This window comes from Lutjanus erythropterus, chromosome 13 (genome assembly GCF_056507025.1).
Source record: "Lutjanus erythropterus isolate fLutEry1 chromosome 13, fLutEry1.hap2, whole genome shotgun sequence".
Taxonomy (NCBI): domain Eukaryota; kingdom Metazoa; phylum Chordata; class Actinopteri; order Lutjaniformes; family Lutjanidae; genus Lutjanus; species Lutjanus erythropterus.
The window spans coordinates 36793814-36813208 of NC_139329.1; the positions used below are offsets into that span (position 1 = coordinate 36793814).

The 19395-nt window shown below is 39.4% G+C and overlaps 2 protein-coding genes across 3 annotated transcripts in view; both read left to right on the forward strand.

The window, feature by feature from the left end:
- spg11 (SPG11 vesicle trafficking associated, spatacsin) overlaps window positions 1-1318 on the forward strand; it is a 20958-nt gene extending 19640 nt beyond the window's left edge. Inside the window, exons 36-39 of the mRNA XM_084733917.1 lie at window positions 1-52; window positions 130-285; window positions 572-723; window positions 883-1318. The exon at window positions 1-52 is cut by the window's left edge and continues 25 nt beyond it. Of these exons, the coding sequence (XP_084590043.1) occupies window positions 1-52; window positions 130-285; window positions 572-723; window positions 883-1057 (535 nt within the window). The 3' untranslated portion in view covers window positions 1058-1318. The remainder of the gene's footprint in view (window positions 53-129; window positions 286-571; window positions 724-882) is intronic.
- A 5875-nt stretch (window positions 1319-7193) lies between these two features.
- Window positions 7194-19395, forward strand: part of LOC146317038 (neuronal acetylcholine receptor subunit alpha-7-like) — an 87383-nt gene continuing 75181 nt past the window's right edge. Inside the window, exons 1-4 of one of the 2 annotated variants that reach the window (XM_084733937.1) lie at window positions 7194-7241; window positions 8495-8598; window positions 10363-10465; window positions 15838-15977. In XM_084733937.1, the coding sequence (XP_084590063.1) occupies window positions 10411-10465; window positions 15838-15977 (195 nt within the window). In that variant the 5' untranslated portion in view covers window positions 7194-7241; window positions 8495-8598; window positions 10363-10410. Of the gene's footprint in view, window positions 7242-8419; window positions 8599-10362; window positions 10466-15837; window positions 15978-19395 lie in introns of those variants that run through there. The other variant, XM_084733938.1, reaches the window with a different exon arrangement.

Below are 19395 nucleotides of genomic sequence, written 5' to 3' on the forward strand. Positions count from 1 at the left end.
ACTGGTCAAAGTTTTGGGTCTGTTGAAGGACGCTGCAGAGAGTTTCTCCAAGGTACACAAACTTCTCTGTACTGCTTAATTTACCTTCAGTACTCTGACTGGAGAGATATTAACTTTGTGTGTGTGCAGGACTCGTGTGTGCGTCAGGCGACTCGCTGTGTTCGGACAGCCAAGCTGGTTGCTCTGCAGCTGCACTTCCTGAACCAGGGATCAGACCTGCGAGTCATCAACCTGCGACCTGCAGAGCTGCTGAGCGCCATCATGTCGCTGCCACGATGTTACCAGGTGTGTTCACGGACACCAGTTTACAAATTACTTTACAAATACTATTAAAGTTGATTTATTTACAGAGGAAACTTCTTCTTCCTTGGCATTTCCTTGTTTTACAGTATTTTGATTTAGTCCCATTTGCAGCAGGTGTTAGCTTTAACAGGATGTTTTTGTTTTGTTTTTTTTGTCCAGGTTTATTGATAAGGCCTGTTCGGTCATGATGGGTTGTAATTCTTAAAAAGTGGGTCACCAGAAAAAACGTTTGTGTCGTGCTGCTGTTCACATGTTTTGTGTCCGTCAGGCGTTCGTGGTGTCGGAGGCGTACAGCTACAGTCCAGACTGGGCAGAGATTTTGTACCAGAAGGTGATCCTGAAAGGAGACTTTGTTTACCTGGATGAGCTCAAACGCCACCGTCCGCTGACCTCCAGCCTGTTTGAGGACATTTTCAAAAAGTAAGGCGGAGGAAAGCGGCACGTCTCCACCACAACCTGAAAAAAAAAAACCCCAAACGTTTGATCCCATCTCACCTGCTGTGTGTGTGTGTGTGTGTGTGTGTGTGTGTGTGTGTGTGTGTGTGTGTGTGTGTGTGTGTGTGTGTGTGTGTGTTTCAGGCTGGGCGGCGCCCCCAGCAGCGTCACCCCCAACGTGAAGCGCCTGCTGACGTACTGCGATGACGTGTACAGCCGCTATAGGCTGGCATACCAGCAGAACCTGTATGATGTCACCAAAACGCTGCTGCAGGACGCCAAGACGTCCAGCTACCTGAACGACCGGCTGGCCAGCTGATCACAGAACAACGGAACCAATAACCAAAATACTGTCAGTATAAAATACTTGTTTATAAAAACTACAAAAAGAAAAACCTTTGTCTTTTCTAACCTGTCTTCTGTGGAGATGAATTCAAATCATTTACTTCTCACAAAATTAATAATTATTTATATTAATAAATGATGAAGACAAATGAAATTTACACTGTAAAAATTTACACTAAAGACACTTTCTAAACTGTTTTGTATCAGCTTCTAAGATTTTAGCTTCTGCTTTCATTAAATGCTGCTCATCAATAGATTTCGGTGCTTCTATGTTTTTTCTTTTCTAAAGTTTTCCTGGAGTTCTCTGATCCTCATGTTTATCCTTCTGCACCGTCAACAGCTGTGGAAGCAGGATTATGATTTTGACTTGTCCAATCTGTCTGTGCCATTTTCATGAACGCAACATCTCAAGAGCGTCTTGGGAATCTTTTCAAATTTGGCACAAACGTCAGTGTCAGTCGGGGTCAGGGGTCTTGTTGATGAGGCCCGTTGTGGACAGAAAGAAACTGTTCTGTAAAAGCAGAATTTTATGTTTTTTCTCCATTAATTGATTGATTTTGCTTTATAAAAATTCTGAAAATAGTGAGAAATGACCTGAACAACATCCATGTCTTTCAGTCGCCACACTTCCTGCTCCTTGGTATGAATTTTGTGTCTCATGCTCAGATGACCCTGATGACATAAATCAACACAAATCATTAAAGGTGGCGACTTTTTTCCTCGTCCTCCAGTGATAAATTCTCTGCTGTTCTCTAAGTTCTCTGTTCTACCACCAGGTGTCAGTCCTCGCTCAGTGGCAGGACTCACCTGATGTCTGTGATCTCTGTCTGAACAGCTGATACAGCTGTTACAACATCACAGTGAAGTCATGATATATCATTTAGTCCTAAAGTGCTAATTACTGCGGAGGCTCCGAGAAACAAATCAGTTCTCTAAGTCTGATCTAATTGGTTTTCTCTCGTGTGTTTGTGATGTGAAGGTAGAGTCAGTAGATTTGTCAGTTGCTGTTTGTAAATCCACCAGAAAGACAGTTGGTTGTTGAGTCTCATTCCCTGGACGTCAAACACTGTTTGGTAAACTGTTCTGAGCAGAAAAATAATGAGAGGAAATAATAATGTGCGGGTGGAGGTCGGGGTTTCTGTTGATGCAGGTGCAGCCCACACTACTGATGGGTTGTGAGAGATTATTTTTGTGAGTCTGTGCGGCGTTTCTGTTGTTTTCTTGCAAATTCAAGACTTTACAGGCTCAGAGAAGTCTTTTCTTTCACCCAACGGTCCTAATACACCATCGAAGAAAGAAAAAAAAAAGTCTGCCAGGATAATTTTTCTACATTACTTTCCAAGTTACTTTTTTCCATCTGTGATAGGTGAAAAAAAAAGTTTGGGCAGCTGAATTTTATGTATTAATTTAAGCAAGAAATGTATTTTAATTGCCCTTAGCATTAGCTTTATTGTCTAAAAGAAAGACATGATGGTAATGTGTCATAACGTTGTGTTTAGAGTGCATGGGGAAATTAAAACTCACCTGGAAGAAAACATTAATGCTTTTTTATCCGGTTTAGAACATGGGTTGGTGCACTTCAGCGTCTTGTTACAAAATGAGCATTACATCAACAGACATCCTGGAAATAATCGATCAATAATAAAACAGATCTGTGAGATTAAAGTGGTACATTTACAAGAAAAAGAAAAAGATTCTCTTGTTTTCACCAATGAAAAAAATAATCGTGATCATGGCTGAACTTTTTTCCACCTGTTCTTAAAGGACCAGTGTGTAGGATTTAGTGGCGTCTAGTGGTGAGTTTGTAGACTGCAAAACCTGCAAACACCTTGTCTCAGTGTGAATGTGAAAGGCCAGATCTAGAGCCAGCGTTGGTTTGTCCATTCTGGGCTACTGTAGAAACATGGTGTTGATATTAAGGGCTCATTCTAAGGAATCAAAAACACAATAATCCTTTTTTCCAGGTGGTTTTACACCAATGAAAACCTACTTATGAATATTATATTAAATTTCTGACATTTTGCCAATAAAGTCTTACACACTGGACCTTTAAATCATGAACACAGGAGAGGAAACAGTTCAGATCAGACTAAGAACACGGATCACCATAAGTTTTTCCCACTCTTACCTCTCAGGGCTTCCGTAGACTCCAGCTACAGAGGTCTTAAAATGTTTAAATATCTCACAGCGTGGCTCCAGAAATGTTTTTAGCGAGAACATGAGATTCCACCCGCTGTAGAATTTCTTGTTTTCACCTCATCAGCCGTTTGTTGAATTTCCCTCAGCCATTAACAAGATTTTCTGCAGTTTTAAGTTGCTGAAGCTTGCAGATGCTCTGCTTTTATGTTTGGTTTGTGCTCATTACAGCTGTAGGCAGGCAGCGCTGGCTGGTAATAAGCTGCAGAGGATGCTGGGAATCATCCTGGAATTAAACCCATCAGTCTCTGAACGGTGTGCACATGACAATATAACTGCTATCAGGTAAACACACAGCCGCAGAATGATTTTCACTGTGACAGCTGTGCATTATTGCTTCATCAGGTTTCACAGAGGATGAAACTCAGACAGAAACGACTGAAAAGAAAACTTCCTGCGGAGACAAACACGCTCATTACAGGTTTGAATCTGAAGCAGCTCTAACTGTTTGACAGCAGACTTCCCCTCTCTGTCTGTGAGCCGCCTGTTTATCGTCTCTAATGGAGAGAGTCATTAAGAAAACGATCTCATTATTCAGCTCTAATTAGCAAATTAATCAGGAGTTTATATCAGGCTCAGCAGAGCAGAGGAAAGCCTTCACGCCGAGGATTCAGCTCACACTGATTTATTCAAAGTTTTTACAGTGACGATGGCAAATTACACTGCAGTGACCTTTAGAGTGATGAAGGACAAACACCTGAACGTGAAGGAAACTTTTATCTGCAATCAAACAACAAGTAAAAGTCAAGTCTTCACTCTCTAAAACAATAAGGACTGTCTGCTCACCAGGGCAAGTCAAACACCATGCTGGGCTGGAAAGTGGTAAAAAAGAATTAAACTGTAAAACTATTTTGATTGTTGCTTATTAAGTAATTTTTCATGCAAAATGGCAAAAATGTTTTCAGCCTCTCCTGTGGAGATTTCCTCATTTTCTGTGTTTATTATCGTATTAAACAGAATATCTTTGGTTACAGACATCAGCTTGAACTGGGACGGACATTTTTCACTATTTCCTGACATTTTATAGATGTTGCATGACAATCAACTTTAGTCTTTGTTGTTATTTGATAGCCACTAATAAATAAAAGTATCTGTGCAAATTGTTGTTATAACTTGTCTCTTAATTCTTTCTTTCTTTATTGGTTTTAGGTTGCTAACTTTACATCTGGCCATGGAGTACAGATGAAAACTAGCCTTTTGTCTAATTCTGGCATATTTAAAGGAATGTTTATTAATATGCACTTTCTCTGATGAATAAATAAATAAATAAATAAATGGGGTAAGGAAATAAGTACATCTCTGACCAACTTTCCCAACTTGGCAAGTGGGAAAAAACACATCAAAGCTGCATCCTGCTAAAGTCCTAAACTTTGAGTTTTGAATCCTAAACCAGTCAGAATATAACTGTGAGTTTCCAGCCTCCTGCGAGTCTGACTCAAGTCATAAAAAAATTTCCGATATTTTCATATCTAACTCTGGTTTGGTTTGGTTTATACCAACCAAACCAAACCAGAGCTGGTGATTGCTGGAACAATCTAAAGATGACCAGAGATAATTTTGGTGAGTTTTAGATTGTTTTTGTGAGTTTTACAATAATAAAATGACTGTTTGTGCAAAGGGAGTCTGGTGAGTCTGGCGAGAGCGAGAAATCGTCTGTTTCTGGTTAAACTAATAGGATCTTACTCTTAAACAAAAAGCTCTGTCTCTGTAGGGATCCTGCGCCACGTCAGCCGGACCTGATCATGTCTGTTCCAAACAATGCTTGCATGCAGAATCTATTTTTGACGGATTGCCGTGTCGTTCTGCACAGAGCAGATCAGGACGTCAGACAGAAAAAACAGAGTAAATGCAGCCAGTTTTCAAAATAAAGGACAGACACAAGATAAACTATTTAGCTACATAACATACTTATCCATGGTAGAAGCAGAAAAAGCAAGCAGCAAAATCTGAGCAAGTCAACATGATCAGACGGGCAAAACGCTCCACTACTGAAATGCATTTGAACCACTGCTGGTGGGACATGCAGCTGTGTGGAGGACAGATCAAAATCATGCTGTTCCCAGTGGAATCAAGTGGCCAGAATAACAATCTGAGCCTGTCAGTGTGAAAACAAGCGCTCTCAGTGGATGTACAGTGCACTGTTGTCCGTACAACACAGGATTATATTACAGCCTGTTTCACGGCTGACGGCTGCAGCTTTCTCGCTCTGTACTGGACCAGTTGCAACTAGAATCACCGCCTCTCTGTTGTTTGCCTCCACAAATGTCTCAAGAAACAGTTTACGTCTATGTCTGACCAGACTCATATGTGTATTTTGAAGTTAAGGTAATACGTACATTTTGGGCATAAAAAATTGTCCTCATTTGTCACTTTGACACAAAAGCATGTGAAAATAGGGTCCAGTTTTGAAAAACACAGAAATTACCCTTTAAGTCAGTGCAGGTTTCCTCTTTTTTCCTGAGTACAGTTTGCTAAAAATATCAGTGTGTATTTTCTGTCTTCAGAAGAAGTCATTTGCTGCCGTTCACTCTTGTTGAGTACGAAAAATAACTTTCAACAAAGCTGAAAATTCATCGCATGAGTCATGAAGTTTTTTTTTTTTTCTTGTTGTTTTATCCTCATTTCCTCCCTCCGCAGTCGAGTGTTTTCATGTCGGAGCTGCTGTGTGTTTCTCTCCTGTCAGTCACCTGAGACTCTCGCACGAAGTCTCCGCCAAGAAATATTCCTGCAAAAATAATGAGAAGCGTATGAATGTCAACACGTCTAATTACATACAGAGCTGTAGCAAAAACCGGGGGGAAGAATTTTCCAAAGTAAAGTAGGCAGAGATGGAAATAAACCCTGAATTGAGTGAAGAGTTTTATTTCTGTTGCCGCCATGGTTCACTGTAGTACCACGCTGACTCTGTAGAAAACCATCAAAAAATCTCTAGACCTCACTGTTGCTGCCCTGAGACGTCTATCAAATCAGGATTTAATGATCACAGAAAAAAACAACACAGCAAAATAATGACAAATCGACTGTGATTGGCTTTATTTGCATTTTAAATGAGTTACAGCAAAGAGAGTTAGAGGAAAGATGAAGTCTGATGCTGTTGGGTGGATCGATTCTGCAAGACTGATACTCATAAGCTACACATTTGGTAACGGTTCCTTCAAAAAAATATTGATAATAAAATTATATAAACACCAAACATGAGTGGCTGCATCACTTCTAAACACTCACTACTTTTGCATAATGTCTTTAATTAGCTTTTCTGTGTGACACGACTGAGGAAACCTATGAGACATGAGAACCGAGCGTGCAGCTGTGAACAGTCACACGCTTCTTTTTTTTTTTCTAAAAATCATCATTGTTGATACATAACGTACTTGTTTCAATAATGATCAGTATTGGTATCAGTAAATATGTGAAAGAAGAGTGTCAGTATTGTATTGAATTCTCAGAGTATTTTTGCCCAGAAGAAAAACTAGATTCTGTCTTCCATCACTTCCATTAGAAGCATTTTAGGAAGTTACTGTATGGTTTTGTTACAGCCCACCTTAAAGTGGCTCCTCAGGTGCAAACACACAGAGAGACACCTTCAAAAACAACCACATACATGACATTTATTCACAGTATAAATTACTAAGATACTATATCAAGATGAACTAACTCAAAACTAATAAAAAGGCACATAATCAGAGCATAAGATTAACTCAACAAGAACCCCGTGCTGAGAGGTAAGAACACCAGCAGTCCCTGCGCCACACGTCTCTGTCCTCTGCTGCCTACACAGGTGCTTCTAAACACCTCAGTCTGGTCAGGTGCAACGCGTTGGCGTGACGTCAGGGGTGGAGCTGCAGAGAGAGAGAGAGAACAAAGGGACGCAGCACACATGCAGCTGTAACGTTGTTAATGGTCAGTGTGAACAGGAGGACTGATCACAGCCAGTAAGACCTGTTTCATTTCATCATGTTCATGTGAGTGTTGTTTTAAAACTGCATTGGAAAAAAATGTGAACTTATCCTTTAACTTGAACTTTTCTGCCACACTGTGATCTCATGGCACCTCACCTTCGAGGACATTTCACAGGTCGTGTCTCTGCATTTTTGGTAACCTTTGTTGTCATGGTGATTTCTATCATGGTTATCAACGGTCATTGTTTTTGATTAACAAAATTACTTGGTTATGTGTAGGAAAAGATTGTGGTCTGGATTAAAATAAGTGTGTGGTGAAACTTAACTTACGTTTTAAAGTTAAAATATGCGTGTTGTCCCAAACTTTAACATTGATTGTTGATTATTTAGTCATGAATATTTAATGTTATATACAGAAACCAAGACCTGCAATACTTGCAGTCATTTTTTAAAAATGCCGTTATCTTGAGATCATGAGTTTATTATATTGAGAAAACAAAAAGGTGATTTCTTGAGATAACAAGATAATTTATCAGGACAAAACAATCACTGACTCACGTTTGAAGCCAGCCTCCAGTGGCCATTCAAGGAACTGCAGTTGCTGGCACTTCGGTGTTTGCTTAAATGGAAATGTTTTTTTGTTTTCTCGTGATAACGAGTTAATTATCTTGTTATCTTGAGATAAGAATTCTACCTCATGAGGTCATCAAACTACCTCTTTTGTTATTGTTTTAATCTGAGAGACATATTACGTGTTAAACTCGATCATGATCTCGAGATGACGGCATCAAAAAATAATTGCAAGCTCGGCTATTCTCAGCTTCTGTTGGGAATATGACATAAAAAACATGTTTTACCACCTTTTAGACCTGAAGCTAAACTAAAACAACTAAATATATGAACAGAAATTCTGCTGTAAGTTGTCAGTTCAGACCATCTTTGTTCAGATGTGTTAGTTCACTGCTGACAGAGACAGAAGAATCTCTGTAGACTGACTGCACTGAGGAAACACGTCTCTAAGATGTTGGAAAATATTCAAGAAACAAGCTTTAAAAGGTTTCCTCCTTTTAAATATTAAATATAAAATGTTGCTTTAGCATTTTCCACTTGTATGTGTCTGAAGCAAACAGCCTCCCAGCAGAGGAGAATAAAAACTGACAGAAATGTTCCAGAAAACATCAAGTGACACTGACTGACAATGTGTTTGTGTGTCAGTGACAACATGTGTGTTTTGTGTCATGAACATGAAAACTTGTGCTATCAGTTTGTCTCTTTGAGCTGCAGCAGACCTTGATGTCTTTTTTTTTTTTTCTCAGCTGATGTCAGAGCAGTCAGAAGAGTAAATGGGCTCTGAAGGTGTTTTCACACTTGGATCCACTGAGGTTTTTTTTCCTGACCTGAAGCTGTTTGTCCCTGAGAGGTTTGTTTGTTCAAGTGTGAAAACTTTATATTGAGTGATTCTTTGGTGACGACGCAGCCTGTTATGATCTATAATTCAGAAAGATCAAAACAAACACAGACTTTTCCCCTCTTACAGAAATAAAATTCAAAGCGGGATATTTAGCTCCATCATATATTAATGTACTTATTAAATATTTGTAGGTTAAAGAACATCTGGGCTTAAAAGAGGACTTTATGTGATTAAATATAAGATGTGACAGTGACAGGCAGACTGGACCTTCAGTTAACATGAAACAGTCACTGTTTGGTCAGGCACCAAAACTACTTCATCATTTTTAAGAAAGATTGTGGTTTGGGTCAAAATAAGTATGTTAGTTATGTAAATTAACTTAGAAGTTAAGAAGTTAAGAAGTCAACATTGACTTTTGGTTTCATGCAGGATACGAACAGGACTGTGCTCTCCTGGGTTCAGCTGCGGAAAATAAACAGACGTGTAAATCTGTGATCTCAGTTTACTGATCCGTGTCTATTTACATATCTGTGTGCATAGTATACATAATCTGTAAAACTGATCTGTAAACTGTGCAAACAGATTAGTAAAATTACATGTGCACAAACTGCTAAACCGCGCGCACAAATTCCAAAGCCATGTGCACAGTTTACAAATCTGTAAACCATTAACAAATCTGTGCACACTGTTAATGAATCTGTGCACACTGTTAATGAATCTGTGCACACTGTTAATGAATCTGTGCACACTGTTAATGAATCTGTGCACACTGTTAATGAACCTGTGCACTGTTTACAAATCTGTAAAAAACAGTTTGTGAACTGTGAACATGGATGTGCAGTTCGATGCACAGAAATTGCAAAATGTGCACGGTTTTGGAAATTGTGCAAATTCCAAAACCATGGGTGTAGTTTACAAATCTGTGCTTACTGTTAACAAATCAAACTGATTCGAAAACTGTGTGCATGGAAACAAACTTGTTGAGGAGTGGGCTGCCCTGATAGAGGAACACTGAACTCTAAAAAAATATAAGACACACTGGACAAACAATTATCTATGAAACAATCTTTATGAAATTAATCATACATATATATACCAGTGTGTGTTAACTGCATAACTAATACTGAGGACAGCAGTATCAGCAGCAAAATTTAATTCAGTGACCTCGTTTACTTCATTTATTTCTTAAATTATATAAAATATATTCGTAACGTTTGACTTTAATGATTTGTTACATCAGTGCACCCATTTTTATTTTCTCTTAGGGGAATTCATATTCTTCTGTGTTGTTGTTGGTCATTTTTCTGACCTGTGTGTATATGGTTCACTTCATCTTGTGGTTTTGCTCATTTCTTTCTTTCTTATTTTAATTGGAGTGAGGAGAAAAAACATTTTTACCAGTCTGAGGCAGGTTTTGAATCGCTACACTTTGCTGCAGCTGTTCAGGCATCTTCAGGGAATTAATTTTAAAATTGTTCATGAATCCAGCGAGATCTGATAAAAAATATTCTTTTATTCCTTTTCAATAAGGTCAATTTACTGTGCAGTTTTGCTCCTCTGTCCTTTTCATCCACACACACACAGAGAGAGAGAGAGAGAGAGAGAGAGAGAGAGAGACCATCCTCCTCCTCAGTGTCTCCAGCTGCCGAATCTTCTTCCATGGATGTTTTTTGGGGGGAGGAGCATCCCCTCTCCCACTCAGAGCAAATCCTCTATTGATCCTCCCTCCCTCCCTCTCTGTCTGTCTCTCTCTGGTGTTTTCTGCCGGTTCAGGAGGAACTCTGCTCAGTTTCTCATCTCTGTGTCTCACGGCTGCTGAGGATGGATGCTCGGATCTTCACCCTGCATGTCCTGACGCTCTGCTGCCTCATTCACGGTAGGCTCAACACACACACACACACACACACACACACACACACACACACACACACACACACACACACACACACACACACACACACAAATCAGTCCAGCTCTTCATTTAGTTTAGTTTCACTGTTGTTTAATTCACTGACTGTGAGCAGCAGGGAAACAGAGACATAACTAAAATAATCTAAACCAGTGGATGGACAGAAAAGGAAAAGAAAAGAAAAAATACACCAAAATCAGTTCATGCAAGGGACCGCAAAGAAACCCAACAATCAAAAAGTTATTCTCCCAAAAAATGAGACCAAAAGTCACAACATGTTAATGTGAAAGCCACATTTTGGAAGAAGTGAATTTATGAAGATGTGACACTGAGTGTCTCTGCAGGTGGACAAATATTAAAAAAAAAAAAAAACACCCACTGCTCCGAAGATACACAACATACTAACCCTAACAACTACAGGTAGGGTGTATTTTTGCAGCAGTGAGCATTTATTTTTGTGATAACAGGCTGACAAACAAATGGGCTTTCGGTCCAATGGGACATTTTTCAGACAGAGTAACGGGCCGTCAGAACAGCGGACAGCTCCCTCTGTTACTCGGGCCAGAATATCCAAAATGTGTAGATTAGGGCTGCAAACATGCTCCAAATCTCCACTACAGACTTCTCTGTCAGCCTTCATGCCTCTTTATTGGAACAATAGTGTTAAAACTTGTCAGGAAGGCACAAATTAGAAATCTTGATATCAGCTTTAGATTTAAAATTTAAAGAAAAAAAAAGTTTGATTGTTTTTCATACAGTAAAAGTTTCCTCCATGGCAGAACCTGATGGCCATGAGGTGGACTGCACCTTAAAGTTTAGTATAGTTTGACATTTTAGAACATATCCTAACTCACTTTCTTGTGAGGAGTTAGATGGGACTGATACCACTTTAACATCTCTCCTGTTAAATATGAGGCTGCAGACAATGTCCAGTTAGCTTAGCTTAGCATAAAGACTGGAAACAGAGGGAAACAGCTAGCCTTGCTCTGACCAAAGTTAAGAAAGTCCACTGATCCACTGAACCTCACCTGCTCTGTAAGTTTTGTGTTTTTCATTGAACTGTTGAACTGCACTGAGTCTTCGTCGTCAGTTCTCCTGTTTTCTCTGCTTGACTTTGTGACAGGCGTTCCTTTTTCAGTTCTTTTAAAGGTCCACTGTGTAAAATTTACATGGATTTATTGTCAGAATATGACAGAAGTGGAATTTAATATTTATTAATATGTAATATGTATATTTATTAGTATGTTTACAAGTAGGACATCTGACTTTGAGTGGGATTCCATTGTATTTTTTCCAGTAAGAGCTCTGAAATTCACAAGTTCCAAGTTATCTAGAACGCAGCATTTTAGCTACATGGAGCAGATCCTCTTCACAGTGGCCATGTTGGACCACCATGTCTCTACGGTAGCCCAGAAAAGACAAACTAAACACTGGTTCTAGATACGCACTGCCATATTTTATGCAGGTTTTGCAGCCACAATAGATTCTTGTACGCTCTTGGAAGTGGAGAATGAAATGATTTTTGCATACTGCGAGGCCACAGCTAGATGTCACTAAATCCCACACGTTGGTCCTTTAAAACTTTTTCCTTTGTTTTTCCACAACGAGAGGATGTTGTTGTTGTTGGTGATGTATATTCTGTGAGACCAGAGATGTAGTTCACTAAGCAGTTTAAAACAAAACTAAATGGTACTGAACTTTTCGTGGCGATTGACAAACATCAAGTGTTTAATTCATGCCATAATGCAAATGGGATCAAAAAGTAAAGTGTCTCTTGCCAACTGTTTCTTGGTTGGGGGCTGTTGCTTGGTAACCAACAGACTCTAAGAAGCTATAACTCCTATAAAACAACCAAACTGTCGTTCTTACAGTTAGATTTTTTTATGTATTAAATTAACAATATCTAACATGTTAATCTAAAGCTGCTCTCAGGTCTGCAGCGTCTAACAGGGGGGCTTAAACTTGATCCGTGCAGATTGTCAGGTGTTACAAGTCTGAGCTGTGTCTGTAGAATCAGACATCAGTCTCATCACATTCCTGCTTCTTCCAGATTATTTACAGTCTGACTGCCAGAAGACTTTTGTTTGCATAAAATCACTGTTCAACACGTCTCCTTAGAAGAAGAAGAAGCTCATGACACGTCTTTGAAGACGATTTTAACTAATTTATGTTTCAGAGAGTTGATATTTTCTCAGAATCAAAAGGAAAACCTCTGACTTTAATATTTATGTGTTGGATCATTAAAGCTTAAAGTCAGCTGTGTCTGCATCATCTCTCCTGATAAACAGACACAACAGCTCCGTCTCTATACCTCCACTTTAACTCAACTTTTGAACTTTCTTTAAGAAGTCAGTAGATCCTCAGTTTTAAAAATCATTAAAATTGAATAAGCAGAGACAGAGGCATCCTGGCTTTAAACCCCTAGTATGGGTGAGACTCAGAAACACTGGTTCCAAAGTTTCCCATGATGGTTCACATTGTGAAACAGTTGCAGTTTGGTTACGTTTAGGAGAAGATCAGGGTTTGGGTTGAAGTAAATACATTAGTTTCATAACTTCAGTTGCATACATAAGTTAACTTAAGTTAAAGTAAATGAAAACACTGGAGTTTATATAAATTTCCAACTGGGAACTGGAATGTACCATGATGCATGAGAACTGCAGGGAGATGAAGAGGAAGACGAGCGTATATAACATTTCTCTCTGTAACAGAGACTCTAGTCTGCAGTTTGTCCTGGCTCGTACACAACATGCTGCGTGATCAAAGAAAGTTTTCATCACGCTGACGTTTCTGTCAATTTTCCCACGTTCTCTGATGTGCGCACTCTGTGAGTCAGCATCAACTTTTTTTATCAGTTGATTAAAAATGGCGTCCCCCATGACAGATGTCTTTGCATGCTCCGTGCTTGAACGTCCTGCTTTTACAGCTGTTTGTATTTTTATTTACGCGGTTTTAAGTAACATCCATAAATGTATATTTTTATATTTGTATTTTTATATATGTCTTCACTTTTTATATGTGTGCTTCCATTGTTTAATGGCATTCAGAGTGGAAGGAAAATGAAGAATTTCATCGTACAGGGAAACTTGTTTTTAACTCTGCATATGATAATAAATGAATGAAGAGGAAATGAATCTTGAATCGTTTGAAATGGTCAAGTGCAAACACCAAAACTTCTACCAATGATTCTTGAAGCTTCCAACAATTCAATACATCCTCATACCTAAACAACAAAATTGTTGTTTGCTAATGACTCCCCCCCCCCCAAAAAAAACATATGACTGCTGGACATTGACCGGCGTTCTGGACCTTCATCATCCCTGACTTTTGCTGTCCTGTAGTGAACGTTGTGAAATCATCACAGCTTTAAGCACCAAAACTACTTAGTTTTAGAGGTCGCCACCTAACAATGAATGGAAATACGGGTCGTAATAAGCTGCTTTCACAGACTTTGAGACTGGGCTGTGTAAACAGTCTGCAGACTTTCTGTTATAAATATGTTGTCTCTAAATCCAACCCCAATGAGTACGACTAATCATGACCAGTAAAACGATCTTCATGTGTTAAATCAGCTAAGTTTCCACTTAAAACAATTGGATATTTTATAAAGAAACCCACACAGGATGCATCTGTAAAATGAGTGAACACATCAGCAGGCAGATTATTATGACCTGAGACAATATATTATACATGTAAATGTATGTGAGATGGAAATGGACACTAATGTGTCTGTTGGCTGGAACTCGTCCTCCGTATTTCAAACTTCTTGACAGCGACCCTGAGCGCAGGGACAGGACTGACAGTCAGGAGTGTGCTGTTAGTCACTCCCTCCCCCTCAGCTGGTCAGGGTCTCACCCAGCACCTGTCAATCATCCTGATGAGCTTTCATCTGCGCTCAGGCTGATGTAACCAGCGTCCACAAAGCCTTTAAGACAGCCTGCGACTTTGGGCTGTGTGAGATGAAAAGGTGTCAATCTTGAGAGAAATGCGGTGAAATCTTTGATAGTTGATCCGAAACAGTGATCCTAAATCTCACTGCGAGACATGTCCAAAGACGGAGTCAGAAATTTAGGGCTAATTCTCACTGTGTTCCTGCCGCTACAAATACAATCAGAATACAACATGAAACAGAATACAGTGTCCAACATTTCGTAAGTTCCATTTCTGAATAAAGTTTGGAGAAAAAAGGTCAAACCATAGACTGTAAATAAAGATGGACGGTGCGTCTTAACTTTCTCCCACTGTACAAAAATGACACCCGGACTGAAGTGCTGCCATCTTTTGCTGGTGGTGCAGGGTCAGAGCCACGTCATCAAGGTCCTGCCCGCACAGCTTTTTGCAAAACATTTATTTGACGTGTACTTTGATGATTTAGTTTGGCCCATATCCCATCTGCTAACATAAAGGGGGTGGAGTTTATGACCTATACTGCAGCCAGCCACCAGGGGTTTTGCCTTCACTTTGGGAAGCTGTCATGTCGTCCATCTTTTCCCCATAATTCACCATTTTGACAAAAACATCTGTACAGAACACCTTAAACTGTGAACAAGTTAAAGATTTTTGATCCATGGAGGTTTTATATCTGTAAAACTTTCCTTAAGCTAATAAAAATGATTTAAAACTTTTTTTTTTTAATTTATTTATATAGCCCAAAGTAATAAATCACAGTCTTTGCAATCTGTACAGTATTACCTGCGTGATCACTGTGGTCTAAAGGCACTTTTACATGAGAAAACATCGGCGACCTTGACAACAAGAAGCTAATAATTTTGGTGCACAACAAAGACAAACGAGGGAAATATGCAGTTCTCGCCTCACTAACCATGTTGAAAATGAAAGAATGTCTTTCTGCTTTGGAGTGGTTTATTAATAAATTTGCAGTAGAATATTAAGAGAAAACTACATTTTAGAATGACATGCACTGACACAAAATAATTGTATTTAATAGATTTTACCGCAATCACCACAGGAACATATTAACATGCATGTTGTTTTCCTGTGATGTCCAGAAGGTGTTGTCCATCTGCTGTCTGACTAAATCCATATGGTTGCAGCATTAACCTTTAATTTGATATGATGAGAAAACCCAAAACAGCAACTGTAAGAGAGAGAGAGAGTCAGTAACAGGATTAAACAAGTCAACCTGAACTCCCACAGCACCACCTTACATCAGTGGCTTCAATCCAGAGAGACTCTCAGTTCCTGGATCACAAACAACAGCGTTTTCTGAGAGTATTTTGATATTTGATGGAATCTCTGCAGACAGTTAATCCTGAAAGGACACATTTAAACGTTTACTGTCCTACGGCAGCCGTTACATGTGCTGTGTTTGTCTCCAGGCTCCCTGCAGGGTGTGTACCAGCGGCGTCTCTACAAGGAGCTGATGAGGAACTACAACCCGTTAGAGCGACCGGTCAGCAACGACTCGCACAGCCTGACCGTCCACTTCAGCTTCAGCCTGCTGCAGATCATGGATGTGGTGAGAACACACACACACACACACACACACACACATTCATACACACATTTATGCGTCATCATGAATTCTGGAGCAAATTTACTCTTCCTAAGTCTTTGCTCTGTGCTCCAGTAACAGTTGAGCGAGCCTGGTGCCTCTGTCAACTTTCTACTTTCCTGTTTCTTGCACTTAGATACTCTATGTGAGTCTTAAGACGAGATTTAAAGGATACAGAGTTTGCCTGCCTGAGGTCTCCAGGCAGGGAGTTCTAAGGCTGAGGGGCCTGAACAGCACCCTATCAAGGGCCAGACCGTGTGTCCACATACTTTTGGCCATGTATTGTAGGTTTCATGAGGAAAAAAAACAACCAAGTGCTCCGGTTCAAAGCAGATTGTTACTCTAATCAGCTGCTGCAGGATTGACACTCATTACTGACTTCACTGATGAACTTTCCCACACGCGCACACACACACACACACACACACACACACACACACACACACACACACACACACACACACACACACACACACACACACACACACACACAGCTGGTGGCTGTAGAGACTCCACATGGATCCACATGGAGAAGAATTCGGCGTGAAACAGCAGCTGGAGATCAAACCTTCAATACTTCATGATTCTCGACTGAATTTTGTCTGAAGCTTCAAATAAAAACACTCGGACGCTGACAGGTGGCGGCGAGAGTTCTTAAAGGCTCATTTCACCCAAATTACTTGTGGTCTCTAGCGACATAAATAGTTTCGGAGATGTCTGCCTCCATCCTGAGATGATAGAGCTACCATGGCAACGGAGGCAAATGCAGATGTGTTGATCAGACAGAGGGCAGGTTCGGCAGTGAGAGACTTCTCTTTGTCCAGTTGTTTTCTATGGGCATTGAGCGTTTTATGCGCTGCTAATGCCCCCTGAATTCCTCGCATTTCCTTGCATTTTTGCCGCAGTGTTCTGAAAACCTCAAACTGAAAAATCTTCAACTCACAGCAGAGAAGCGACCAAACGAATGCTGGCCTGCTGGAAGCAAAAGAGGATGTATAGGATGAGCACTGAGTAGCAATAACAATGGCCTTTATTGTCCATGCATGGCGGTTGATCTTGTCCTCTGTTTGTCTTTGTCCTTGTGTCATACATTGTAGCTTATTTAGATCTTAGCCTTTTTTCTCTGGATGTTGCCATTTTTTATTTTGGACATTTCCTGCACCTTTATGGATTTGTTTGCCTTGTTGGACTCTGCCTTGTCTGGTTTTGACCCCTGCCATAAGCCTTTCCCATGAGCCGCTTGAAAACTAATTTTGTTTAGTGTCAAGATAATGCATTGATCAAGCTCTTCAAGCATTTTAAATTACTGGTCACAACAAAAAGGTAGAACAAGTAAAAAAATGGAAGAGGGGATAGATATCATCTTCAAATACTGTTCTGTTCAGTCAGATGCTGAGTTACAGGCGTCTGCAACTGTGCAGGCATTCATCCATTATATTCACCTGTCTCTGTCTTTTAGTCTCTTGTTCCAATGTCAGGGTTGATTTTGCAACAAAGAAATGGTTATTATTATTGCAATTAAGAACAATAAAATATACAAATTATCCCCATAGAGTAAACCCTTTGGTGCATATCTCAACATACTGTATAATGCAGCAGATTCACTGTACTTCTACTTCCCTACATTTTAGGGAGAAATATTGTACTTTTTACTTCACTGCATCGGTTTGGACAGCTTTAGTTACTTCGCCAATACACTTAACATTAAATAAAACATATGCAGTGCATTCAAGTGGTACTTCAGAATATTTTGGCTTGTATTTCTTGGTTATCAGTCCTCTTGTGACACGTCAGATGTCTCTGTGTTGTCAGCTTCTCCATCAAAGAACCGTTTGTTGAAACGGTTTCATGTATTTCCTCATCTCATCTCACTGAATCTCATCATATTCTTCAGTTTTTATGAATCCCTCCCAGCCCTCATCTCTCTGCTCTCTGCTCTCTGTGTTTCTGACTGTTTCTCTGCTGGAGGAAAAGGTCTTGTCATTCAGGTTTTCCCGCGCCGACGTGAGGCTGGTTCTGTCTGTCAGAGCCGTCTGTGTTGTTCAGGGTCGAGTCTGTAGATTTCAGCATGACTTTAAATCCCTCAAACAGATCTCACAGTGTGTGCTTAGAGAATGAAAAAAAAAACAAACTACAGCACAGAGACAGACAGTGAACTTTAGAAATGAAATATAAGATCCAGAAGAAGAGGACAAAGCATCACTCTAACAAATAATAAACAACATAAATTACAGTAATAAGTTAAAGAGGTGATAAAAGACTCTCTGTGATCCAGAACACTAAATAAACATAATATATTTTGCGGGGGCTTAACAGAGTTCTTGATCAATACCAGTGACTCAGCCTGAACTTGGCTGAGTTCAGCTTTTACAAACTTTTACTGACTCTGGTTTTGAGTTTCAGTGTGTCTAGTTTTAGTTACTAGCTACTTTCAGATTAAGCCTTTCTTTCACTTTCTTTCACTTTCTTTCACTTTCTTTCACTTTCTTTCACTTGCCTGTTCCACTGCGTCACTGCAGAAAACTCTTCTTGCTCCGTTGTGTTTCAGGTATCACCAGCACCTGTTTTATCATTAATCTTAGTCAAAGACTGGAAGTAATTAAATACAAATACTTTGAGAAAGGGCTTATGAGTTTTCAGGTATGTGTATTTTGCTTGAGTATTTTTTTCAGAGAACCTTTTACTTTTAGTCCCTACATTTTAACACAAATATCTCTACTTTCTACTCCTGACAGAATTATTAATTACTTCTATTTTGCATCATTGTGCACGGCCATCCAAACATCAAGACCAATTTAAACCTAATTAGACTGGACAATTACACAAAGAAAAGAAAGTTATTTGGTATTGGTATCCATCTGTACATGTCACACATGACAGACGTAACAAGACAAATACGACATCACAAGACAATAAGTACAGAAGAAGTGATGAGATAAAAAAGATTTGAAAGATGTAACATGACAAAAAAAAACTTTAAAGATGTAACATTAAAAATTTAATGAGATGAAAATGACATGAAAGACGCAACAAGACAAAAACAACATTTAAGGCAAAACAAGACAAACACGATGTTTAAGACATACCAAGACGAAAATTACATTAAAAATGTAACAGTACAAAAAACATTTAGGACATAACAACCTAACAACCAACAGATAGAGAGAGAGAGACTTTTATAGTTTTTGTACTTTTTCACCTTTACTTGAGTAAGGAAGTTGAATCTATACTTCTACTTGAGTAAATTTCCAGATAAACCATATCCTCCACATTTTTCACCAGCGTCATCTAATTATGACATGAGGCACATAAAAAAATCTTCCCATCCAGGTTTAAAATAAATCCAGTCATCTTTATTACTCATTATCCAGTCTCATCATTC